The sequence below is a fragment of the Eublepharis macularius genome, chromosome 1 (genome assembly GCF_028583425.1).
Source record: "Eublepharis macularius isolate TG4126 chromosome 1, MPM_Emac_v1.0, whole genome shotgun sequence".
Taxonomy (NCBI): domain Eukaryota; kingdom Metazoa; phylum Chordata; class Lepidosauria; order Squamata; family Eublepharidae; genus Eublepharis; species Eublepharis macularius.
The window spans coordinates 54,144,090-54,171,420 of NC_072790.1; the positions used below are offsets into that span (position 1 = coordinate 54,144,090).

Sequence of the window (27,331 nt, forward strand, 5' to 3'; positions counted from 1 at the left end):
TCAGGTGCCACTGGACTCTAATCCTGCTGTTCTATTGCAAACCACATGGCTGCCTGCCTGAAAGTAGGAGATGTAGCTTGAATCTTAAAATGGTCTAAGTCGACCATTTTAAGATTCATGCTACATCTCCTACTTTCAGGTATGTTTACACATCTGTTGTTTGGGGCATGTTTACACACCTTTAGGATGGCATTTGGATGTGCCATTCAGTATAACCAATGTCTACTAGCCACACTACCTCCCCCTTTCTGCATGGTAGACCAGAAGAAACACAGTATCAAAAGTGGTAGAGTCCACATGGCAGAAGAACAGTGATACACTGAGCAAGTCAGATTTCTGTCAGCCAAGATCCGATTGTACTTGTTCCGTGCTTTCATACTTACTTGAGTTTCTTAAACCTTTCCCTTCCGGCAGCCACATATTTGCCTCCCGACTGCAAGTCAGTCAGTTCATTAACAGCATGCCCTTCTCGGGGTGTGTACACGTTCCTTACCCCAAAAGGTGTTGGCACACCTTCATTGAGCTGGATCATAAAGGCTTCAAAGGTGGGAACGTATCGATGGTTGATCACAAACTTCCTCCCCAAGTAAAAGGCATCACCATTACGGTATACCCAAATTGTCCTGGCTGGAGTCACATCTGTCAGGCTGTATGCAGCTCGAGAGCATGATGCTGCCACCATGCTGAGCACCCCTGATGGAAAGGAGGGCTGGGAAGGGGGGAGGGGACAGGGTACAAAGCACCACGGTGCATGCAAAAACAGGACTAGATTAAAAAATTACACCCTCCCATCCACCCCAACACACAACTGGAGCAGAGAAGGCTTCAGAGACTGCCCAAGCTCCTGCTTAGATGGGACTGCTCCCCTCTCCCTCTACTTCATACTGTCACCCAAAAAAGTGCCCCCAACCCCCGGTCCCCGCCCTTAAATCTTTAGGGACCAGCTCTGCCTCCCCGCCTTAACCTCTCTTCCTATGGCGTGAAGTCACGTGAAGGGGAAGGATTGTGACTTACAGCCAGCAAAATAGCGAGAGGAAAGACGACAGAGCAGTTGCCTTGGAAACCTGCTGGGCAAGGGTGGCAATCAAATCGGGCGGAAAACGGGTTGCCCATCATTGCCCCAGATTCCAACATTCCCTGAAAGCTGGGAGAGATTCCGGACCCTTGAAAGAAAAGGCGGGAAACGATAAGCGCCGCGGCTAGACTCGCGCTCTTCGCGTCATAGTTGACCTCAGTCACCGGCTGCTTCTTTGTCCCTCCCTCTCCCTTTTCCTACTGCACCACCTCCCTAAGCCTGGGACTCCCAAATCCCTTACACTTTCCACGTTAGAACCCGCGCTTCTTCCCCCAAGTTGGCTCCTCACATTTCTCTCCGAGAAAAACAAATCGTCTCAGCTCTTGCCGCCTCTTTCCCATTTTCCCGCTCTTTTCTTGTTCGTGAGTAAAACAGACTTCGAGTTTTCGTCCGTCCCTTTGCTTTCCTCGCCCTACGCAGCACATAATGTATGGTGCCGCCTACCCTCTTCATGAGGAGCTCCTCCTGTCCAGTCCTATGTTTGCAAGCCAAACTGATTGATCGTCGCGCCTACGAGGAAAAATAAAAAGGGATTGACCGGACTGTATGGGGGAGTGGCCGCCACTTTGGTCTGGCATCCCCGGGGTTCTTAGTTTTGCAACAAACTAAGGGCATTGGCGAAAAGGAAACAACGTGAGGGTGGTTCTACCGGTATCGCCTCATGGTTTGTAAATCTTGGAAATCAAAGAATTTAGAAATACTTTCGAGGAACAGAAAGGTGGGAATCTGCCCTTGTGAGAACACTTTTGCTTTTAAAATGCTGTCAGATGCATCAGAGTAAAGCCGCATATCCCCGAAACAGTTTCTACGGGTATACTTCTCTCTTCCTCCGGAGATCTTGTATGTTGCTTTATTGAGTAAGACATAACAGAGCTCCTAAGCAGTCTTCGATCCAGACACTGGCACGAGGCGGGGATGTTCCTGATGGGATCCACAGATGTGTATTTTCGCTGCAATAAGCAGCGGGGATAGAAATGGAATATGGATTTGGGGCCACAATGCCGGGGACAGAGGTAACAATTTGCACCCAAGCCTTTTTGCCCATGGCCTTCCTGGAAAGGAACTACAACTACAGCCACAAAAAGAGGGGCGGGGGCGGAGGGGGGGGTAACTGGTTGGTATGCCCTAACTCGTGAAAGGACGTATACTGTGATTCCATACATTATTAAAATGAAGATCATGAAAAAGAGAAACCCGGAATATCAACTATGCAACATACACCACCAGAAATGTCACTATCCCTTTTATAAAGTGAAAACATGAAATGAGCACACACAGACAGAATCAGAGAAGAAAATGAATAAATTTCAAATATACTATGGTATAAAATCACTCAGATAAATACATTTGCCATCAGTTTTAATACCATTAATATTTCCAGAATCTGTAAACATTTTATTTGCCTCAATCTTAAACATGTTTACAGAGTAAGCCGGATCACTTCTCAAGCCTTATCAAATTTGGTGTAGTGGTTAAGAGTGTGGGACTCTAATCTGGAGAACTGGGTTTGTTTCCCCACTCCTCCACTTGAAGCCAGCTGGGCGACCTTGGGCTAGTCACAGTTCTCTGGAGCTCTCTCAGCCCCACCCACCTCACACGGTGTTTTGTTGTGGGGATAATAATGACATACTTTGTAAACCTCTCTGAGTGGGCATTAAGTTGTCCTGAAGGGCGGTATATAAATCAAATGTTGTTATTATTCCCAATAAATATGCTTAAAGTTGGGTTGTAAGTCTCAAGTAAACAGATTATCATCATACATGGCTATAATGCAACCAAAATAAATATATATATATATTTGTAATGAACAATAGATTTTATGTTTAACATACACTTCTAAATTTTGAAAGCCATTTACAGAGAGAAAAATTACACACCCTTATGTGCTATATGTGGGAGGTTGGGTGAGCATAAATTACTGTGGAATCCCAAAGGTTTTTACAGCTACATGCAATGCCTCTTACCGTTGTTTAATTATAAATAAAGCAACTTCTCAATCAGATAACATATTTGCAAAATGTATTTTATTCATTCAGATAGAGAAATAGGGTGTTGTTGCACATCTATAACTAATTCTTGTGTTTGACCCACTCATGTGGAAAACCATGTACTATTCAATGAATATATACATACAGATTAATGTATTAATTTTGCATATCAATGAAAGTGCAATTTTGCTGGAGCCTTTTTCTCAGAAGGTTTTTACTTGCTCATGTGCGAGGGAGTCCGTGGAAAGCCCCAGAGACGCAGCCTACTTATCCCTCCATCTGGGGCAATAGTCAGTCTCACATGAGTACACACATTGAGCGTTTGTATAGCAGTGGCATCAAAAAAATGTCTTCTATGGGGCTTGAGCTGAAAAAAAAAAGTACATTTGGTGTGTTTAAATAGTGCCTTGTAAAAAAGAAAAACTACTCAAGTATTAGCTGCAACTCATCCAAGTGCCCAAGCACCTTCCAGAAGGAGAATAAGCTGGCCGCACAGAAGCATAAAGCCACCATCAATCAAAAGAGCAAGCAGCCCATAGTAGGGGCTGGTTTTACTCTCACTTTCTTCATGGGCAATTTACTCTCCTCTGGGAACCTTGGTGATCTCGCTCTTTTGCCGGAGCTGCTATGCCTCATGCTGGGTAGGGCAGCCAGAAGGCAGTGAGGAAAGTGGAGGGCACACTGGCTTCTTGCAAAAAGAGAGTTCACAACACAGCTGGCTGGCTCAGAGCCAGCTTCTGCAGTGGGAAGCCTGCCTACTCTTTACTTCCCTCATTGCCTTGCTCTCTCCCTGGCACAAGACAACGTAGGCTTTGCCATGTTACTCCCACCTGAGATGTGAGGTTTCTGCCAGGCACAGAACAAGAAGACAACAGCGCAAGTTAAGAGCACCCAGGTCCAGCAGTGGTGGGGAAGAGACAATTCTACATGCTCAGAGATACTCTGGCAATTTTAAAGGGTGGTGGTGCCCAGGGCGCACAGTAGTCATATGGCTCTTTTGCTTGAAGTTAATAATGAATGTGGCTCTCCATGAATTGCAGAGTGAGTACCACTGGGCTGAAAAGAAAGGAAGGCATTGCTGTTTAGTTGATGCAGGAATGGCAAGCTTACCTTTGTTGTAGGCAGCAAGACACTCCATTTTGTGCCCTGTTTCACGGTCCATTTTTGTGCTATGCAGTCTTTTTCTTCTTGTGCGCTCAAAATACAGGCCTCAAGTGTACAAGTGTCTGGGAAGTTTCCTGACAGTAAAAAATGAATGTGATATAACAATAGCCTTTCAAATAAAGCAAGGCTGTAAGCCACATATTTTTTTGACCTCAGTGAGATTTATTTCCACATAAACGTGCATAGGACCAGGGTTATAAAGAACCCTGTGATATTTGCAAGCCAAAGTATACTTGCTCTTCAGAGAGCTGCTTTTTAGGCATTACATCTTGAAAGGAAAGATGGCAAAATATTTGTTAATTATTTCATTCACTTCATATTTCAACAAAATCTATCCAATGTTTTTGCCACTAACATTTAGTAATATTAATACAATTAATAGTCAGTTATAAAGGTTGAAAATAGAGGGAGTTTATTGGCAGAGCCAAGGAGCTGACAAGAAATACTAACCTTTAAAGTGACTGGTGTCTATTTCTATGTGTGATATTATACCCGAATGCCCCAGTCGAAAGACTGCCCATTCCCTTCCCGGTAAAATGAGGTTTCCTTTGTCATCAGCCTGAAATTGAAAACACAAAATTATTATAGCAGTAATCCCCCCTGCCACCCCAAACTTTCCTAGAGAAGAATTCTCTGGCACCACAGATGCTGTGTCTATGCCTTGAGAAAGCCCTGTCTCCACCCTCCATCTGCACACAGTTCCTCTTCAAATGTGTCACGGGTGGGCAAAAAGGACCTACCAATTTGAAGTTATGCATTTCCAGTGTCTTGTTTAAAATGGGCCACTAGCCGCTAAGTATACAAGTACACCACAGATCCAACGCTCAGATGGGGATTTTTCTGGTTGGCTAACATAGTACATGTGGAGAACCAGGTTTAACAAATCTCTGGATGGAGACAATTTACAAGTACATTTTTCTTTTCTTGACATGGATATCCCAAACTAGCCTTATCTTGTCAGATTTTGGAAGCTAAGTAGAGTTGCCCTTGGTTAGTAATTGGATGGGAGACTACCAAGGAAGACGAAGGTTACTATGCAGAGGCAGGCAAGGGCAAGCCACCTCTGAATGTGTTTTGACTTCTAAGCCCCAGCAGGGGTTGTCGTAACTCAATGGCGCTTTCCAACACCACCAAGTTCTTCTTTACTGCCAGTTACATTAGAATCAAGCCCCACACAACATGCAGCAGAACAGGGGGGCTGCATACCTTGATAATCCCCCTCCCATCCAGCCCTCCTTCTTTTTGCCTTGTGTCCAGTAACTTGCACTGCACCTGGTACATAATTGATTGTATCCATTGTAAGTAGATGGTAAGGCTAAGTTTTTAAAAATGGATTGATTGAGGATTATCTGCTGAAACAAGTAGCTGCCAGTATATTTTTTTAAGTTCAAGTTGATATATTTGAATTGTTTTATGTTTGCCTCCTGAGCAATTTATTATTTTTCTGTAGAAGAAACAGGCAAATCTACCTAAATCACGCTAAAGAAGGCTTATTGAGGACAAAACAGTAAGGATGCAATTTAGAGAATGCTACATCTTGAGGTCAAAAGAACTAACTAACCACCTGGTTCCAATCTGTGTTCATGTCACACTTGACATGAGAATAGGGTTGCTACCTTTTTAACTAGCTGTCCCTTTAGACCAGTTTTATCTGCAAGAAGTTATCCGGTAACGTTATTTAGCTCCATGCCAGGAAAAGCTTCAGTGACTTACTTCTGCGCATTCAACCACTGTTAAAGAGACTTTTTTCCACCTGGACAGTTGGTATCCTTACATTCAGAGGTGGCCAAAAACAGCCTTTTTGTAGCAAGTGCCCTATGGCTGTAACATATGGAATGGCTTATCACATCTTGCCAGATTCATCATATGGTCATGTGATCTTCACATCTCTATTTTCTGCTCCCCTCATGCTCACCCCAAGCCTCTCTTTTTATTTATTTATTTATTTATAGTCCGTTTTTCTCACTGAGACTCAAGATAGATTACACACTGTTAGTCAATACGGTCAACATCCAATAAATAATGCAATAGTGTATGGACTGTAGACATTTGAAAATAAGCAGAAATCTGATAGCTGAAGCAATACGGAAAACAAAGCATAATGATTTGAACGTGACACACTAAACAATGCAGGAATTACTTAGGAGGGGCATATTTACAGCAACAAACAGTACGTAGTAGTCTGCAGTCCCTATACCTTTACCAAAGCATCAATCTGAACCATTTGCTTACAATATAGCCCTATTACCTGTGTAAAAAAAGTTCTCCTGAATAATTCAGTTTTACATAGTTTATGGAGAGCTAGGAGAGAGGGAGCCTTCCTTACCTGATCAGGCAGGCCATTCGATAAGGTGGGGGTCACAACAGAGAATGCACATGTACAGGTGGCACCTGCCGCAGGCCCTGCTCAGATGAGCAAAGCTGCAGTGGCAGACCATAGGGAGAGAGATGGCTCTGCAGATATGAGGGACCAAGGCTGTGAAGGGCTTTGTATGTGTGATAGCCAATGCCAGTAACTGATAGGACTGAGAGAATGGAGTGACTACAGAATGGGAGTGATAAGCGTGCTGCACCAACTGGAGTCTCCAAGTTGACGTTGAGGGGAGGGATATGTAAAGCACATTACAATAGTCTAGTTCCGGTGTTACTGTCACATAGATCCAGCTGGCCAGATTGGCTGTGTCAAGGTAGAGGGCCATCTTCTGGGCTATACTGAGTTGGAAGAAGGCATTTTTTGCAGCTGCAGTAACATGCTTCTGCAGCAGCAATACTGGATGCAGTATAACAGGAAGGCTTTTAACCAAGTCAGCGAGGGTCAACTGAACCCCATCACAAGTAACAGGCTGCAGTGGGAGGAAGAATCAGCAGAAATCCACATACGCACCCATTTGCACGCCTGCCCTACCACTCATGAAAGATTTGGAGACAAGCCAAGATCAACTATACAATAATTATGTTTATAAATCTGACAAGTTATAACTCCTTTGTTTCTTACTTTTAGAACGGGTGGTCTTTCCAGACTTCTTCCTGTCTCCCAGCCATCTTTCATGGATTTTGCTCGTCCTGTTCCTAACCCAATAATACAAAGCTGATAGTTAAGGCAAGTAAATTTAACAGTTAATTATCTGTCCACTAGGCTGTTACTGTTTTTAACTATTCTAGAGGCCATTGGGAGGAGGAAAAGGAATAAGAGGGGCTAGGTCTCCACTTCCTTGCATTGGCCTCCCTGTTCACTGTTGCTGCTTCACAGGATAGCAGAGGAAAAATGAGTGGCTCACCAGTGTTGCATAAATACACAACATCCTTCCAGCACAAAACTGGAAGTGCTGTCATTGTGTTCAGGTGATGGTCTAGGATTCACCCCAAACTCTGGTTTAACCACATGGTTTGGGGCAGATCCTAGAGTATCATCCCAACACAATGGAATCAGTTCCAGTTTTGTACAAGAAGTGAGGTCATGTGATACCAGTGAGCCTGTGTCCACCACCACCCCCAATTTCTCTTTTTTATCAGCTTTCTTCTGAACTTAGAAACAGACACCTGAATAAAAAGAATCTTAATTGATTCTGAGTTTCAGTTTAAACTGATTAATTAACTGAATTTGCATAAGAATAAAACAATAGTTTATTTGAAGGGGGTATGTGAGCTTATGTCATAGCCTGAACGCTCTTAAAACAGTCATTCTCTTTTGTGTGAATATGTTGTCCAAGGATCCATTTCAGTAGTTAATTGGTTCAAAGTTGCAGCCCTAAAATTTAGTGACACTTAATGTCCATATTGCAGACATGTATGAAACCTTTGCTTGATGTACTTCCTGAGAGCTGGGCACCACCCCACGGGATTCTGCCATACAGTTTCCCAGCTACCTGACTACACCGGAGCTCCCAGTAGGGAATAAAAAAGAAAGCAGTTCAAGGGGCTAGAATCTTGGCCTGAGGGTAAACCCACACATGTTTGGATTAATAACTGAGGGATAACAGGGTAAGCTGATAGGAACAAGTAGGTTATTTTTTAAAATGAACAATGTTAATTCAGAAGGAAATACACAACTAGGGTAAATATTAACACTTGCCCAGGAATGGTAGGATGTTAGATTTTACATAGTACACATTTAGGGTTGCCAACCTTCAGGTGGTGACTGAAGATTTCACAGAATTACAACTGATCTTCAGATTACAGAGATCAGTTACCCTGGAGAAAATGACTTATTTGGAAGGTGGACTCTATGGTATTTTACCGTGCTGAGCTCCCTCCCCTCCTAAACCCCGCCCTCCCCAGGCTCTATCCTCAAAATCTCCAGGAATTTCACAACCCAGAACTGGCAACCCTAAGAAAACATTTCTCAGGCAGTTTTATAACATATCAGCACAGCACTCTGCTGCAACGTAGTTACACACTAGACCCACATGCTGGCATCCTATAACATCTCCATTATCCTCGGTTAGGGAAACTTAAAGATCTGATAGTTCCTCAGATCTTTAATTCACCCTCATGTTAGATTATTCCTTCTCTGTCCATCCTTAAAACCTAATTTCTGGCTCATTTAACTTCCCTATGTCCCCCTTTTCTAGTACACAGCTCTTACTGGCTGATTCAGAGCACTGCTCTGACTGGCTGCTGGCTCGAGATCTCTGTCTTTTGGTGCTACACCTCTGAAGATGCCAGTCACAGCTGCTGGCGAAACGTCAGGAACTACAATGCTAAGACCATGGCTATACAGCCCGGAAAATCCACAACAACCATCAGACCTGTTTAGGATTGCTGTTTAAAACACACAATGCCAGCTTCAGATTTTGGGGGGCTCTTGGGTAAGGTGCCCTCAGTAGGCCCCCTTAAAATGATAAAGGCTGAGATGAGAAGCAAGACAGAACCCATATTCTGCCCCCATACACACGCACATAGGAGTGTTAATTTTATTTGCAGAGAGTTTTTACATTGTAGAGTTTTTACATGGAGGCAGGTGTTGTGCTGGTATGCTAAGCTTCCCTAGCTTTTTTGCACAGGTTGCATAATGTGTGTGTGTTAAGTGCCGTCAAGTCACCCCCAACCGATGGCGACCCTGTGAATGAAAGACCTTCAAAACGTCCTATCATTAACAGACTTGTTCAGATCCTGCAAACTGGAGGACATGGCTTCTTTTATTGAGTCAAGCCATCTCGTTTTTGGTCTTCCTCTTTTCCTAGCATTATTGACTTTTCCAGAGAATCTTGTCTTCTCATTATGTGACCAAAGTACAATAGCCTTAGTTTTGTCACTTTAGCTTCTAGGGAGAATTCGGGCTTGATTTGATCTAACAGTCCAGTGTAAATGAGATTCTGCATAAGTGCAAAATCCTATAGTTAGGTAGATTTGCTTCACCAGCATTGCCCTTAAATCAGGTCTCAGACACTGACCTCGAGAAGGCTGGGATGGGAGTTCTTTCTTATCACTCTCATTTGGAAATCTTAGCACAGCAGCATTCTGAAAGCTGCAAGCAGGGCTTTCTTCTTTCCAGGCTCACTGCAAACAAGAGCTGCACAAACAGTTCTCATAATGCAGAAAGCTTTAGCCATAAACAGCACAGGAAGAGCATCTCAGAAGACCATTGGCCTCAAGGGCACTGTACTGTGAAAAGGAGCACAGTTCTAAAATGTACAGTCCCTCTCATACAGAATTACTCCCTTCTTTTTAGAAAGGGAAGCTGACCGTGGACCTGGCTTCCCACTCCTAGGAAGTAGAGAACAACCTTGTAAGTGCTGCCTTCAGAACCCAGTCTTGCCCCTACCTTTTTCAAAGTGGTGAGCCAATAGCATCTGAAGGCTATTCCGTGGAAGGGGGAGAAAGAGGGTTCTGTTCTGCAGCTTTTCTCTGGCTCTCTCCTCACTTAACCCTTCTCAGAAAGCAGATGGGGACAGTCTCAAGAATGGCTCTGTGAATACTCCCACTGTGCTCCTTTGCACAGCACAACATTAACAAGGCAGCTTCTCTTGCAAGGGAGAGAAGCAGAGAGGTCAAGCAGCCCTCTCCCTCCTAGACAGGAAAGTGGGTAGAGGAGGAGATGATTGCTATCCAGTTTGGTGTAGTGGTTAAGAGCGCGGGACTCTAATCTGGAGAACCGGGTTTGATTCCGCACTCCTCCACTTGAAGCCAGCTGGGTGACCTTGGCTCAGTCACAGCTTCTAGGAGCTCTCTCAGCCCCACCCACCTCACAGGGTGTTTTGTTGTGGGGGTAATAATAACATACTTTGTAAACCGCTCTGAGTGGGTGTTAAGCTGTCCTGAAGGGCGGTATATAAATCAAATGTTATTGTTATTATTGTTGTTATTATTATTTCTCCTGGCTTCCCTTACAACTCAGTGATCAAAGGAGCTGGTAGTAGCCTTTTCTGACTGACAAGGAAGAAGAGTTGTTGCTGTATAACACCAAAGAAGACTGTGGAGGTGACCCAGTCGCAGAGATAGCAAGTAAGGTACAATAGGCACTGCCACTACTCTTCCTTGGGCGATGGCCCTTACTGGGGTGCTTGGACCTTGGCAGCTGGCCCAAGAATGCCCCAGGCCTTCCCATTGATTCTAGTATAGCTTAGCCGGGAGCCAAACGTAAGCACCAGCGAAGGGAATGGATATTGTGCTTCATAGATTATGCCCATGAACTACAATGGTGCTTTGAAGGGTTATTTTTTTATGTTAATAGTGGCTCACTGTAAAATCAGAAGTCTGATTTTGAGACATATTTTTATCTTCTGAACTAAATAAAAGCTAAACAAATGATGATTAAAACAAAAAAGTGCAAGTGTTACTCTTACCCAGTATATTTTGGGGATGGCCTAACTGAGCATCGCTATATCCAACGCAGATACCTCCATTCACCATTGCCACCAAATCACTCAAGTCATTCTGCCCAGAAAGTGACCAGTCTCTTGATATTGTGCCATATACTTTTAAACGTGCAATTGCACCATCTACAGAAAAATGCATTTTAATTACAGCTTTACAATAGGGAAAAAGAAAAGATGGCCATCATTTAATCAAACATATTACTACATAAGCATTCACTTCCTACATAATTTAGTGAAATAGTTACATTTAATAATAAAGCATATCACAAAAGTTATATTGCAAATATATTATTACTACTTCAGCTACAGTATCCACAGAAGATATGTTTTACATATCCTAGCCCCAAGACGTTAGAATCTGAACTAAATAGTGGGGAAGATAACAGAGAGATAAGGGTAGTGATGGATGGATATAAGATATGGCTGGGTGTTGCTGGAATCCCATTGCACCTTTGGCCTTCTGGGAGGGCAGGAGGAATGACAACTTCCATTTGAAAATATAAAACTAGTACTTGATCAAATGCCTCTCTAGCACCAAATGGAACACAGAGGATCCTTAAACAGCTGAAAGCAGAAGTAAAATTGCTCAGTTATTATATAAACAAAGGTGTAGATTAAATTTTAGATGTTGCCATTGTAGATTTTCAGTATGATCTCTAGTGCCTCCTCCTTTTTTGAATTCATTTTGAATGTCTGGCATTTCTCATTCCATATATGGTAAAAGTCTTTGTTGTAGAATTTTGAGCATCACTTGGCTTGTGTGGGAAATTAATGCAATCATCTGATAGTTGCTGTGATCTTTTTTTGGAATTGAAATGTAGAGTGAGCATTTCCAGTCTGTGGGCACTGTTTTGTTTTCCATATTTGTTGACATACTTGTTAAGACTGAAATAGCTCTATTAGTATACTACCTACTACTGGTAATTTGTTTCTTTCAATTTCTTTGAGTGCAGCTTTGCTTTCTAAGATTGCAGGTTCTTTGTCAAAACATACTTCTTTGAAGGAATCTATCGCTTTTTCCATTTTGTCTATATAGTTCTTCAGTGTATTGTTTCCATCTTTTCTTTATTTTGTCCTGATCAGATTCTGTATTTCTGTGCTGATCTTTCAGCATCCCAACCCGTGGTTTGAATTTCCCTTTAATTTTCTGGATTTTGTGGGACAGATCTCTTGTTCTTCCTTTTTTGTTGTTTTTCTTCTGTTTCCACTGACTATTGTAATAGTTCTCTTTGACTCTGACTGCAAGTTGTTGAAGGCTGCATTTAGAATTCTGATTCTGTTTCTGTCACCTCTTTTGCTTCTCATCTATCTTTAGCAATTTTAAGAGTTTCATCAGTCATCCGTCTAGGTTTCTTCTTTCTTTTGGCTACAGGAATGGTCTTTGCACGTTCTTCTTTTATAATGTCTCTGGTTTCAGCCCATAGTTCTTCTGGTTCATGATCAGTTACATTTAATAAGGCAAACCTGTTCTTTACATAGTCTTTAAATTCTTCAGGAATGTTATTTAGATTATATTTTGACAACTATGATTCTGTTAGTGTTTCTTTTCAGCTTTATTCTAATTTTTGATATTAATCATTTTATGATCTGTACCACAATCAGCTCCTGGTATTGTTTTAACAGAGGGAACAAAGCTTCTCCATCTGATTATGTCATCTATTTGATTCCTGTATTGCCATCTGGTGATTTCCATGCATAATCATCTGTTTGGTTGCCTGAAGCCTGTGTCTGCAATGAATAAGTTGTTGGCGTCACAGAATTCTATGAGTTGTTCTCCTTCCTAATTTCATAATCCTAGTCCAATTTTTCCAACAGTTTTGATTCTGCTTTATCTCCTACTTTTGCATTCAAGTCACCTATGGTTATCAGTGCATCTTGTTTAGACATATGATCAATTTCTTCTTGGACACTTGAGTAAAAGCTTGCAATTTCTTCCTCTTCAGCATCTATAGATGGGGTGTAAACTTGAAAGATAGTAATGTTGGTAGGCCTTCCATGAAGTCAGACTTTGAATGCCCACTATATTCTTTTGTTCTTTTTTAACACCTTTTTGTCAGTGACCTTAGCTACCATTGACCTTAAATAAATCTCACAAAAATACTTTAAAATAGAAAATACTGTGTCAGCAGAGTATTGCAAGCTTCAAGATTGCACCAGACCAGACCAGACTTTCTGGATGCAGCACTTTTGACCTTCTCTGAGAGGACAGAATATGGGAGTGGCAAGTTCAGTCTTGCCTATGTCAACAAGACCAAAGTTTCCATTGCAATGCTGCAATTACAGAACATTAATATTAACTCCGAAATTTTTTGTGCCAAAGAATAGCTGGAAAGAATACCATTTTGAAATAGGACATTGATTAGCATGGATTGGTGAACGTACCATTGCAATAAGCAATCTTTTACAGAGAATCAGGGTGAAAAGTACTGGGAAATGAGAGAGGAGTGAATTAATGCTGACTCTTTGTTGCTGGTTTATTAGTAGAACTATAAGGTATAGTCACCATCCACAGGCACTAACAATGAAACCTTAAACTGAGGTACGCTTTTCTAAGCCCATTGACCTCAGTGGACTTAGAAGAGTGTAACTCTGTTTAAGAGTGCACTATAATCCTCATAATTTTATTACAGCTGAGAAAAATCCTCATCGGTTCTCACAATTATTAACAGCTCCCTAAATCACTCTGTTCCGGTCCAAATACTATTCTGTGTCACTGTTTAGCATAAGGCACTTCTGAAGGTTATTTTTTGTTTATCAGAAGTTTCAGTTCTCCTAAACAAACGAAGATAATGAGCTGCTCAGTTGTCCCAAATAGACACACATGAAGATGTGTGCACACACAGATATTGAGTTCAAGAAAAATAAACACTAACTTAAGCCTTCTAGCTAGATATATAGTTTTCTAATGCTGCTCCTCATGGGTGCTGGCAGCAGGAGAAATAAGAAGGAACAGAAGCAATCCTATAAAATACATCTTTGTTGCATACATTTTATCTTACCTGGATATATGTTGAGCCTTATATGAGTCCATTTTTGGTTTGAAGTAACAAAAAAATAGTTGTGGCCAGTGTCAAGATTTCCTGATTTTACCTCTGACATAGGGACCAAGGAAGCCCATTCACTTGACCTCATCTGAAGACATATATTAGTTAGTTGTTTGCTTTCAGGTCAGAGATAATTTTGCTTAAATTTGTCTATAGAACCTCAGTTTAAATATCACAAAATATTTCTGTACAGTTTGGCTTTCAGTGTTGCCAGAAAGTATTTTTTTGCCTGAATGTCTCAGGTAGAACTTAAGATGAAGTAGCATTTTAAAGATTTCAAAACAATTATTAAAAGCAATATTTTATAAATCCATGTACAGTATACACCCCCAGTCACCCGAAAGGACTACCATATATTAAAGACAAAATCTTTTTTTAAAAAATTAGTTTGTCCTTGGACAGCAAAAACAGGAACAAAGGTCTATTTTTTTTATTAGCCAGATTTTGTACCCAACGTAGCAATAATTTTTAAAAAGCAATCCAAGGAGAAGCTAAAATACTACAGACCCATAATTCTAAAATCTATGCCACGAAACTGGTAGAAATTGGTGAGTTGATAGGAAACATTATTAAATCTTAAATTGATTACCATATTGAAGAACATGCCTTGCATGAAAAGAATCAGTATGGCTTTTGTAAAGGGAAGCCCTTAGCTAATCTTCTAGGATTTTTTAAAAATGTCGAAAGTGATGATCTGATATGCCAAGTCATTACAGCATACATGTCAGTTGCAGAGTGCTTCCTGTCTTTTTGTTGCATTCTAGAGGAATTCCAAACACCCATCACTTGTGGCCTTTTCACACATACAGGATTATCTAACTGCCAAACTCATTAGAAGTGGAGTTCAGGCAGGAGAATGCTTACATTGCTGTTTCTGCCTTGCTTCCCCACTCCCTGAATTCAAACAAATGATGGAGATGATACCTTTTTTCCCCAGTCTTCTTTAACAGCAATGTTGCACAGCTCAGAGCCAAGCTACAAGTGACGCCTGACACAGGTTGGACACTTGTCAGCTTCCCTCAAGTTTTGATGGGAAATGTAGGCATCCTGGTCTTGCAGCTATAATGGAGAGCCAAGCCGTAAAACCAGGATGCCTACATTTCCCATCAAAACTTGAGAGAAGCTGGCAAGTGTCCAACCTGTGTAAGGCATCACTTGTAGCTTGGCTCTCAGTTGCACCACTCAGTGTGCATTCCTGGGAAAGTAAAAGCTGGCACCAAATTCAGCAAGGAGCAACAGGGATAAAGGTCAGGGTTCAAAAAGAAAGTAGAAAGAGAATGAAGGAAGAAAAAGATGGACTGCCAAAGGTCATGGATGAAGGAAGCAAAAAAAGACGGGATAAATGAGACACAAGAGTGCAGAGAGAAAGAGAGTCTCAAGTGTGCTTTGGCGCTGAAAAGACATAATAGGCCTCTACCATTCTTGGTGCTGCTAGTTGCTCCCTCTGTGCTGTCCAGGCTCTCAGCCCCACTCAGTTGTAACTCTGCAGTGGCCAAGGCATGCTTTCAGTCCCTACCCCTTCCCCATGATCAAAAGTGAGGATAGCCAAACAAATGCACCCTTAAGTATTTCATTCAACATAGTAATTTTTGTATGAAAAACTCAGCTTGATTTGTTATCTGGTGTTTTTCTTGGATGGGTTTACAGTACCTCTTCAACAGCTTTGAACTCTTCTTCTGAAGCTGCAGTTCCTATCCTGTTGCCTCTTGGTGGCAGTATTTGTATTTCCTCTGCAAGGACAACATGCCAAACAGAAACATAATAAATAATTCCAACAGATCCAGACTGTTATCCGTGGAAGGTTTAGAATCACTATTTTAGCCATAGGATATTGTACTGGAGGCAAGATATGTACCAGACTGTACTGTACTGTACTGTAGAGCTAAGAAAAATCATCTCTTGGTTAGATGCAATGGATGAATGTCTTTTCACATTTAAGACCTAACACACCTGACTGCCGTATCTGGGGTTGGGAATGTACAGTAAGAAAATGCAGCATCTGTGAGCAATACTTAAGTGCAGTGGACAGAATGCTAGAAAGGCTGAGGAGAACTGGGTTCAAATTCTTCAGCCAGTCACTCTCTTTCAGCTTAACCTACTTCACTGGGTTGTGGTGAGGACAATCATATGGTGGAGAAACAATGTGTGTTCTGCTGGGCTCACTGGAGGATGAATTAATTAAATAGGTAAATAAATAACTTAAGAGGTGCAAGGAGGATCCATGGGTCAGTAGCAGAACACATATATGATATGAAGAATGTCCCAGTTTCTATCCCTGGCATCTCCAGTTAAAGTGTCTTAGGGATGCAGTTTTGGGGGGAAACCCTTTTCTACCTGAGACCTTGGACAGCTGCTGCCAGTCCAATATTGAGTTGGATGGGTTTAACTCAGTATAATGCAACATTCTGTGGGTGTTCAAGTTTATAGAAGAATGCCAAAGCAAAACTTGCCTAAGTGCTCTTCAGTAAATACAGGTACATGATGTTTCCAGCATTGCCATTCCAACACTGCAACTGCTAATACGCAGAAGATTCTTGTAGAATCTTGTCATATGAGGCCCAGGTTTGCAAAGAGCACTGTGTGACAATAGGGGGATCAAAGGAATGTTGTATATTCAAAGCTCATCCCAGCTATTGCATTTGTTTCTTTGCAGACATGCTGTACAGTACCAGCAGAGTGTGGCAACTACTTGCATAGAAACAGTCTGGAAGATGAATTATGAAAAATCTCTGTAATGGCATGCCAACCTCCACTGCCTGTACCAGCACTCAGATCTCCTGAAGACAATCCAAAAAGGACTCCTTTACCCCTTTCCCTTGCCCACAGCTAACCAATTGATATGTCTTGTCCTTTCCACAAATTTCATTTATTTCTGCCCATAGGCTCTAAAAGAACAATCACTCACACCAGGTTATGGGAAACATGCAGGGCTCATTTCAAGGGGGAACACACAGGAACGCAGTTCCGGCAGTTCCCCAAAGAGGTCACGTCAGGTGGCCCCGCCCACCTGACTCGCAGCCATTTTGGGCCTGTTTCGGCCTGGATTGGGACTGAAATGGCCCAGATTGGGCCTCTGATGGGTGGTGGATCACTCTCCTGCTACTCAGTGGCCTGCTCCTGACCATTTGGGGCCCCTTTTCAGACATTTTGGGTCCAATTTTGGCCCTGAATGGCCAGGATTGGGTCCAAAACAGCCAGAACAGGGGATGTGGCATATGCAAATCAGTTATACTAATGACACTTCCGGTGATGGCAAGAGGCGTGGCATATGCTAATGAGTAATGCTAATGAGTCATACTAATGAGTTCCTCCAGCTCTTTTTCTACAAAATGACCCCTGGAAACGTGTGTGTTCACATTGTGCTTTCATTGGGACCCCTTTTCTGTTGCTTTCCTTGTTCTCCATAATAACACCAGGCCTTCTGTCTTTCTTACAGTTGCCAATACTGGTTTGAGAAATTCCTGGAAAATTCAGAACAGTTCCTGAAGAGAGCAGAGGTTGGGGAGGGAGCGTAGTGGGGATGTGATGCCGTAGAGTCCACCCTCCAAAACTGCCATTTCCTCCAGGGAACTGATCTCTGTAGTCTGGAAAGCAGTTATAATTCCAGGAGAATTCCAAATCCCACCTTGAGGTTAGTAATCCTAGTCCCTCTATGGAAATTCTAAACTTCTTTTTTTCTTAGTTACCTTCTTTTAAATAAGCGGCTTGGATTGATATCCGAGGAGCACAGTTTCCGGCAAGATAAGATGTGTCTGCCTCAAACCCATAAATAATTCCTGGCACTCCCAGTTGAATGATGCACCAATCATGCCCTAAAAGACAAAGGCACGCCTAATTCTTTAAAAATATAACCAACATGAATATATCTTCAGGAAAAAGAATGTATTAATATGAATGATGTAGAACTAAAAAGACATGTGGGAGCTGGATATTGAGATCATTATAATTCTTGTGCTGAAATATCTACAGTAGTTACCCATCTTTTTCTGATTACAATTTCTGGTTCTTATCCATAAGGCCCTAAATGGCTTTGGGCTTCCTCTTGTACTTTCCATTCCACCACTTAAGATTCTCTTCTCAAGCCCTGCTGTCTGTGCCTCTGCCTGCAAAGGTAAGACGGATGGGCAACTGGAAACAGTTCTCAGTAGTAACCCCTCATCTCTGGAATGCCTTCTTCCTTGAAGATTGCCTGGTGCCAAATTTACTCTCTTTTAGATGCTAGGCCAAAACATTTTTCTTTACTCAGGCTTTTAACTGGGGGATTCCATCATGGTAAGCCTCCAGGCCTTGTCTGATGTTGGTATTTTATGCTGTTTTTTGACATCACAATAAGCTGTTTTATTCAGTTTGCCGCTGGTATTTTTTATTGTACTTAACGTTGTAGCCTGCCTTTCTTTTAAAATACAACATTACCAACAATAGTAATAATTTATTTGCATGCCATATTTATTCATTAATGATACCACGGCCAAGCTCACCTATAATAATAATTAATTGTATGCTGATGGACCTAATACAAGCAGTGATTTCTTATGTGTTTGCTATAAGCAGTTCACAATTGCTTAGTAACTTTGAGAAACTGTGGTTGGTTACATTGAGTATTGAAAGCAAGACTTCAGAGCTTTGTCTCAGAAGATAAAAGTATAATAGCATTGTTTGTTTGCCAGATTCAGTCAGAAAAGAATTCTTCAAAGGTAACATAGTCAAGACAATGGTTTATTCTGTAGTGTCACACATGCACAAATGTGATATGAGCTGACTTTGCACTAAAAAGGTGGCGTGTACTGAAATTTCTAACTGCGACATATAGTATGAACCCAGGGCTTTTTTTCTGGGAAAAGAGGTGGTGGAACTCAGTGGGCTGCCCTCGGAGAAAATGGTCACATGGTTGGTGGTCCTGCCCCCTGATCTCCAGATAGAGGGGAGTTTAGATTACCCTCCGCACCGCTGAGCAGCGCGGAAACTCCCCTCTGTCTGGAGATCAGGGAGTGGGGCCACCAACCATGTGACCATTTTCAAGAGTTTCTGGAACTCCGTTCCCCCGCGTTCCAGCTGAAAAAAAGCCCTGGTATGAACCAATCATATTGTTATTAAATACACTGATATTGTGATGTCAAAAAACTATAAAAACTCTGCTGCTCAAGGGAGGAGCCAGAGGGAAACAATTTTGGGGGGCTTCTAAGGCCTACTTTCCCTCCCGCTGTTGCAACAACAAAATAAATCTAACCCTCTTCTTGCTTGTGGCCTCCAGTGTCTTATTGGGTGGGGCACTGGAGGAGATAGCCTTTTTCAGGCATAATATTAATTTATAGTTTTTGCCAAATACAACACGTGTAATCAAATCCTGGACAACCTGAAGATGGAAAAGCCAACATGGACCACATCTATTGGGTACTTTATGGTGGCTTGTATACATATTAGGCATTAAGGGAACAATCATACCAATTGCTACTCATGCAACTCTCCTCAGTTTCAAAACATAATACATTGAGCAGGAAGGTATCCCCAAGGGTCACCTAGACCATTGCACAATGCAAGAAGTTCACACAGCTACCTCTCCCCCTACTTAAATGGAAGCAGCATTTGGCAGATGTGCTCAGACAGTAAGCTTTTCATACGATGTTCATGTGAAGAAATGCCCTCCACCCAAAATTTCACCCCAGTGATTCAGTCACTGCGGACTCTCTCTGTCCATGGAAAAGAGTCCTGCTGCAGAATTATAGCTGGTGGGGAGGGGAGGGGAGGGGGGTTGGAGATAATAGCCAGAGCACTCAAGCTCTTACAGTGAAATCCAAAGCAGAGTTACTCCAGTCTAAGACCATTGAAATTAATTGGCTTAGACTGGAGTAACTCTTCTTAGGATTTCAGTTATGCTAATAGTTTGCTACCCCTCCCCCTGCTAGTAAGTCACACATAGAGCCATAAAGGTGAGAAGACTAAAAGGATAGGAAACTCTTCCTTTGGGACAGAAAGGCCATCCCAAAGGAGAGGGGAGAAAGAGGTTAAAAAACTTTGGATACAGAGGAGAGGTCACCCATTCAGCAGTTCTTCTTCAGATGTGCCAAATCCATGGTAACTAAGATTTTACCAAAGGACTTCATTTTGTCTATGATGCACGAGACAATAGAATGAAATCCCAACCTGGATATCTTACTATATAATTGAGTAAGCGTATTTCAGACAACTCACTTTATACCGTGGTGCACCACCAGAGGGCGGTGCCATGAAGGGAAGCCTAGGCAAGGCACCATGTCCCTCCAGAAAAAGTGCCATGGTGGGAAGTCCAGGCCGGGAGCAGGTGGCAATGCCCGCCTCCCGCCTTCACCCAGCTGGTATTAGGAGTGAGGCAAGTGGCAATGGCCACCCCCTGCCTTCACCCAGCTGGTATTAGGAGCAGAGCAGTTGGCAATGCCAACCCCCCAACTTAACCCAGTTGGTATTAGGAGCGGAGCAGGTGGCAATGCCCACCCCCACCTTAACCCTGTTGGTATTAGGAGCGGGGCAGGTGGCAAAGCCCACCCCTCGCCTTAACCCAGTTGGTATTAGGAGTGGAGAAGGTGGCAAGTCCTCCCCCTGCCTTAACCCAGTTGGTATTAGGAGTGGAGCAGGTGGCAATAGCCACCCCCCACCATCACCCATTTTGGATCAGGAGTGGAGCAGGTGGCAATGCCCAACTCACGCCTTCACCTGGCTGGGATCAGGCGCAGAGCAGGAGGCAGTGCCATTCTCTTCACCCAGCTGGGATAAAGAGCAGAGCAGGTAGCAATGCCCACCCTCTTCAACCTACCGGAATAAGCCACTGAGCAGGCTGCAGTGCCCACCCTGTCTTCACACTGCTGGAGTCTGGAGCCAAGCATGCAGCAAAGCCTACTCCCCCTTCAACCTGCTGGAATCAGGAGCAGAGCAGGTGGCAATGCCCATACCCCCTTCACCCAGCTGGGATCAGGAGCAGAGCAGGTAGTAAAGCCCACCACCCATCTTCAGCTGTCATGCTCAGGCGCAGAGCAGGAGGCAATGCCTGTTCCTCCCTTCACCCAGCAGGGAGCAGGTGGCAATGCCCACCCTCCTTCAGCCAGCGGGATGTCTCAGAGCATTCGGCAATGTCTGCCCCCCTTCACCCAGACATAGTCAGGTGCAGAACAGAAGGCAATGTCCCCCTTTACCCGACATGTATCATGAATGGAGCGGGTAGCAAAGCCCACCACCCCTTCACATGGCCTAGATCAGACAGATCAAGTGTGGAGCAGATGACAATGCCCACCCCTCTCCTTCACCAGCTGGAATCAGTGACAGAGGAGGAGCAAATGCCTGCCTGCCCACCCTCCCCTTTCTAGAGCCCATTGTATTTTTCCCCACAATGGGCTTTGTTGCTAGTCTAAGATAATTATGAACTCTAACTTACTGCCACTTCAGGTAAAGCTTGCCTGTCTTAAAAATTCAGCATCATTTAGGAAATACCTAGTATAGGAACAGAAGACTGCCTGTTTTTAACCTCTTCTTTGCTCTCTTGCCAGGCCCAAATTGCATAAATAGAACATGTGTATTCTTTTATTCATTTATTAAACTTTTTTGTATCTTAAACGCCATGCATCTGATCCCTGGGGAAAAAAACCAGCTCGTTCAGTCTTGCTGTTGGAGAGGGGCAGTGGAGAAACTCCAGAGCATGAGACCTCCAAAGTGCAAAGTTGTGACTGATCACCCCTGTGCTTGTTTGTAAATGCTTCTAAGAGTGTTTGGTGGCAGATGGTGGTTATTTAGATTACAATTGGCACCTTTGCATACAGTTGTGAGAATGAGTCAGCTCACACACAGTTATACATGAAAACTCTGAAACTGTCTACAGCAGTCTGGTTACTAAAACAGAAGCTTACCTGCAATTCGTTTCCTTCTGGTCTCCCATCCATCTCTCCACTTTCCACAGTCAGTGAAAAGATCTGCGTGAGAGACTGGTCTCTGTTTCTACATGAACATAAAATCAAGATAGATCAACAGACGTCTTGCATTATAACAGCTTCCATTATATGCAAATAACTTCGCAGGCTTTCAAGTAATTAGTAATAATTTTTTTGTGTATTAGAGAACAGATTAGGAGGTTCTTAACAAGCATTTTCTTATTTGGAGATCAAATCCCATCCAATGAAAGTTATGTAACGTCCCATTGAAATTAATGGAACCTCAAAGTACTTAAATTTGTAAGTAGTAGCATTAAAACAGAAATGTTCCGTTTCATCACAGCACTCCTTTACATAGCAAAACATTTCAATATGGAAACCGGTATGCAAGATAAACAATATTCTCTGAACATAAATAGAAAGACTGTGATAAATAATGCACAAATCACTACAGTTTCTCATGTGAAAATGGTTTATAACACATTTTGAAAAGGGCTGCCATTTTTGTGATTAGCATGAATGGGCCTAATCCTTGCGGTTTGGGGTGACAGGTGACTGGGGACCTAATAAAAGGAGTTGCATGTATTGCTTAATGGCTTCAGCATTCTCAATGTGGCGCATACCGGAGTTTCTGAGTGGAACAAAAAGACAGACATGATTGCAGTTTGAATTTGGGAGAGGATCTGGGTTCCGGAACAGGCTGGATTAATCAGCTGTAGGCAGCCCACTGCAAGCAGTCGCAGCAGAGCTGGAGGAGCAGCAAGTGAGAAGGCAATGGTACTATGGAGGCAAGCTCTATGCTGTGGCAGGAGAACAAGTGAGAGGCTAAACTCAAAAAAAAAAAAACCCTTCAAGCTGCTGCCACCATTAACTCTGCAGTTCAGCAAGCCTCCCCCACTCCCGCTTCAAGAAAGGGATTCTCCATTGGGATTCTCTGGTTTGACATTGGTTCCCTTGGTTCTCTCTGATTCTGTTGGGTAGGGTTGCCAGTCCCCCACTGGAGGTGGGGGATCCCCTGCTCCCACCCTCTACCCTTGCCCCTGTTTACCTGGCCAGCAAGGGAACACATCTGGAATGCACTGCCGGGCTGCGCAGCACACTCCCACGTGCTGCAGTAGGCACATTTTGGGTTTAGCATGTGGCCTGCGTGATGACATCACTTCCCAGAAGTGACATCATCATGCAAGCCAGGAATGTGCGTGAGGGCAGCAATCAGGTAAGTGCCAGGTCTCCAGCATCCTGCCTGGGGGGTAAGGGGACCTGGCAATCCTACTGTTGGGCTTTGTTAGTTCAACATGCATTATCAATGGGACTCACATTTGGGACTAGCTTTTGGCCAGGGGTTAACTTTGCTAAAAGTATCCCTTTGCCTGGAAAGCCTTGGAAATGTTTCCCCCATTGGAAACAATAGAATGTGGCTCAGGCTGGCTTTTTCAGGGGCCCATAGAATTGGACCTCAAGGTCCAATCTTCCTGAAACTTTGAAGATCTTTAGTGGACAGGAAGGAGTAGGTTCCCTGAAATTTGGTGCTGTTTTCTTGAAATATGCCCCCCAAGCTCCCTGGACAGTTTTCCCCATAGGGAAAAATGGCTGGATAAATTCAGGATTATGTAACCTGGATTAGAGAATCTGACCCAGATTTCAAGGATACTGAATTTTGCGGGGGGGGAGGGGTATCTTTGAAATCCAGATCCAGATCACCTAGATTTGTATATGTGTGTGTGTGCATGCCCCTATAATAGAGTGTGTGTGTGTGTATGTGCACGTGTGTGCGTGTACGCACACCCCTATAATAGTATGCTTGTGTGGTAAGAGTTAAACACCTGTGCCATGGATCAGTGGTTGTGTTGTCTGCTGTAGGAGTTCCTTTACTTCAACTGTGTTCTTGGCTTATAAATTGTAAATAAACATTGCAAAGATACCATAACGATCACATGCTGTCTCTCATCCAAAGAAAGTCCTCACATGGAAGCGGGGAGCATCAAACAGTAAGAAATGTATTCTGCAGCAAAACCTGAACATGAAACTAGCTTAAGTTTTTCTTAGTGTTAGCCTTTACCACAATCCCATTTATAATCCAAACAAGGGCTATATGAACTTTGCCTACCTTTAAAAGATTTTCTGCAGGAGCAAAAAAGTCATCAGTTGAAAATAAAACCTTTATAAATTAGAACAGATCATAAGAATTAATTATAACTGCCATGTACATATTACTACTGATTTTATTCTTTATACTTAAAATAATAACAACAATGCTGTCAAGTAAGTAGGCATTAGCATTATATTGCCTACGTTTCTTTTCCATGTAAATCTCTGGCCTTTAAAATGATCTAGCATCAGGCTTCTTCTTTTCCTCATCAGAATCCATTTTACTAATGACCCCAAATACATTTTATGGGACAGGTCCTATCTGGCATGAGTGGAGCAGCATTACAGGAGGGGAAATTTTCCTTTCTCCCCCTCCTCATGCAGCCTGCTATGCTCTCAGGAGGCAGTGGCCCTCCAGGAACAGCAGTGTGCGGGGTAGGGAGCATAGTGAATGTCTGAAGCAGCAGGGGGAATCGCCAAAAATTGACCCCCTACCCTTTCAAGGGTAAGGGCCAAGCTAGATGTGCTGGTTCTTAAAGAGTTGGGCCTACCTCAGGTTTCCGCAGCCATACATCACTGTAGTTAAAAAGTAAACAGCTGTTAAAAATAAAAGAGAGCCCAAATGGCCTCAGAATGCCTCAGACCATTTCCCTATGTCACAATAGCATGAGAGGAGTTTTTCTGCCTGTTTTTCCTCATGTTGAGCAGAAAAAACAGGGTGGGGGGACTCCCTCCCCTGCTAATTTGACAGGAGGAAACAGCTTGAGGAGAGAGGGAGGAGTCCCTTCTCCCCTCGCAGACACATTCTGAGGCCATTTAGGGTCTCCTTTATTTTTAACAACTCCCCAAACCTGCTGTGTAGCTGCATATCTAGCTTGCCCTCAGTGTGCCTTCCACAAGTGGAAAAGGAGGTCAGAGTCTATGTGTTTAACAATATCCTTCAGGGATGTGGGTCTGAATGAGTGGCTCAGAATTTTCTGCTAAGAACTCCCATAATAAATATGATGGTAAGGACATAACTGGTTCTTTCACTACCACAAAACAATATCCCTTAGTATGCAACTAAATTGTTGTGTTAACCTCCCTGGACTCATTACTAACAACACCAAAAACGGGGGCATGATTCTTACCTAGATGAGTACAGCACCTACTCACAAAGGGATCGCCATAGGGACTAATGGAGGCTTTCGTTCCCTTCCTTTCCACCCAGATCCCAGGAAATGGCATTTTAAAAGTCTATTGCTTGGGAAAATAGCATAGGAGAAGACCAGTGCCTCTTCTTTCACACACACACTATGCTCCCAATACAAATTGGGCCCCTGCAAATCTTTAAAATGTTGTTCCCTGTCACTGCTGTGTGGCTACAAAGAACCCTGATCCTAGTCATTACATGTAGTTTGGCTCTAAATATATATTAAGGCTAAGTCTGAAAAAGGCCCGCCTGAGCAATGTAGTCACTGTTGCTCAGGTAGACTTTTTCCTGGCTTGGTTTTAAATGTGTTAGCGTTTTTAATGTTTTAATATATCAGTTTTCTGGTTACTTTTAAATCTGTTTTTATTGTAAACCACTTTGAAAAATGAGGAAAAGTGGGGTAGAAATGTAGTAAATTTAATAAGCAAGTTGTGCGTAGGAGTAAGACAGAACCCAATGAATTTACCTTTCCTCCTACTGTTTCACATGCCAGGTCATTCAGATGTAGAAAGTCAGGTAAAATGTGAGACTTCCCTTCTTTCAGATGAATTGACATCTTTCTTCAAAGGACACGACAGAAATAATTGTTCTCCCTCCCTCTCTCTTCTGAAAAAGAAGAGAAAGGCCACTGTTATCTTTTTATCCCTACAATGTTATAGTTCTCTGGCTTCTTAAAAGCATACCACCATTTCTAATGGCTCAAAAGTTAATATAATCTATGGTCCATCTTATAAACCTTTTACCTCTCTTCTCCTCTTTGTGATATTCTGTTGCTCTTTAACTATAGGAATTTCAACGTGTAATTTGAATAAGCATAAGTAATGTTCTGTAAGAACAGCATTTTGGCAGTGTGTGAACTGTGTGTTGGAAAGTGTCTGGTTCAAAACACGCACCGGATATGTGAGGCTTTACGCTAGCCACTGCAGCTCAGTCCCAGCCCATCCCTGCACACTGCAAGGTAGGGCTAATCATGCTGACTTACCATACAGAGCCATTGTAAGGATTGTGACGACAGTACACAACGAAGGCTTGGATTCCACCAAACATTTCTACTGATGAAAGGATTTGATAGTGTCACCCCTTTTCCACTGCAGCCCAAAATGCCTCCCCAAATGCTGCTCCTAAGGGACTGGGGATCCCCCAGGAAAAGCATGAAGCGGGGATCAGAGGTCTCAGGAAGAGGACAAAATTGGAGAATATGTAAAAAAAAACTCCTTTTGTTAGCAGATGTCCTCTTCAGGATCCAACCTGAAGCATCTTAGGCACTCTGAAGTGCTATAGAAATGCCAAAAGTTGTATTTCTCTCTACATTCTATCCCACTCCCCGCCCCCCAAAAAAGAGAGAGCTCAGATCACAATGAGGCAGTAGCAACAAGTATGTTTTCTCAAAAATACATACAAAATAATGTAATGTGATTAAAAATAAGACCTAATATCAGTGAGACTGGCCAAGGTTAATGAGTACTTGCCCAGGAGATACTCCACTAGTTGGTTTTCAGGATCCTTCTCTTCTTCGCTGAGAAATTATCTGGCCAATTTGTTGTACCTTACGTTATATTTTCTCTATTACCCGATAACAAAACTGTAAATTAGTGATGCTCATCCTGTGGACAGCTATAGGCAGGCAGCTGAGAACTCAGACTTGGCAATATTGCCTTCCAAAGGTCAGCCATTTGAGGAATAACAAATTGCACTTCTATAGGAGCTAGTTCAACACACATCAGCACACATTCAATTGTAAAAGCTGTTGGCATATATCCTAATCACAGGCACTAGAATCATCATCATTTGAGATGTGATAAACAGTAATTGCTGGATGCTACAAGCCAAAAAAGAAATAAAACAGTTACACATGGTTGAGTGTTAACTTATGCCACCCTGAACTCCTAGAAGGAACTTTTCATAATTCACTTGCAAAGCAGAAAATCATGATTGTCTTAATACTTCAATCTGAAAAATATCTTTGTTATAACATTACAGGAGAAATATATTAAAATCAATTAATCTTACTCTGTTGGTAGTTTCACTGCAGGGCAACGCTGAAGAATCAGCAGTGTGAAGAGATTAATG

General features: G+C 42.6%; 2 protein-coding genes across 2 annotated transcripts in view; both read right to left on the reverse strand.

Moving 5' to 3' along the window:
- Positions 1–682, reverse strand: part of DCDC2C (doublecortin domain containing 2C) — a 66,210-nt gene extending 65,528 nt beyond the window's left edge. The window contains exon 1 of the mRNA XM_054971160.1: positions 384–682. Coding sequence (XP_054827135.1) covers positions 384–682 — 299 coding nt within the window. The remainder of the gene's footprint in view (positions 1–383) is intronic.
- Positions 683–3,082: 2,400 nt separating this feature from the next.
- On the reverse strand, positions 3,083–27,331 carry ALLC (allantoicase). The gene is made up of 12 exons (XM_054993745.1): positions 27,272–27,331; positions 25,728–25,867; positions 24,089–24,139; positions 21,961–22,048; positions 17,776–17,901; positions 15,740–15,819; positions 14,045–14,177; positions 11,013–11,168; positions 7,223–7,296; positions 4,678–4,786; positions 4,174–4,301; positions 3,083–3,430 (listed from the first exon to the last, which is right to left on the reverse strand). Exons 2-12 carry the CDS (start codon positions 25,815–25,817, stop codon positions 3,278–3,280), a joined length of 1,188 nt encoding a protein of 395 aa, XP_054849720.1. The 5' UTR covers positions 25,818–25,867; positions 27,272–27,331; the 3' UTR covers positions 3,083–3,277.

Coding starts and splice junctions, on each gene's coding strand:
- ALLC (XM_054993745.1), bottom strand. CDS start 25,817: ATGTCAATTCATCTGAAAGAAGGGAAGTCTCACATTTTACCTGACTTT. Junction 4,302..4,677: donor AGACACCAGTCACTTTAAAG/GTTAGTATTTCT, acceptor TTTTACTGTCAG/GAAACTTCCCAGACACTTGT. Junction 3,431..4,173: donor TCTTGCTGCCTACAACAAAG/GTAAGCTTGCCA, acceptor TTTTTTTTTCAG/CTCAAGCCCCATAGAAGACA.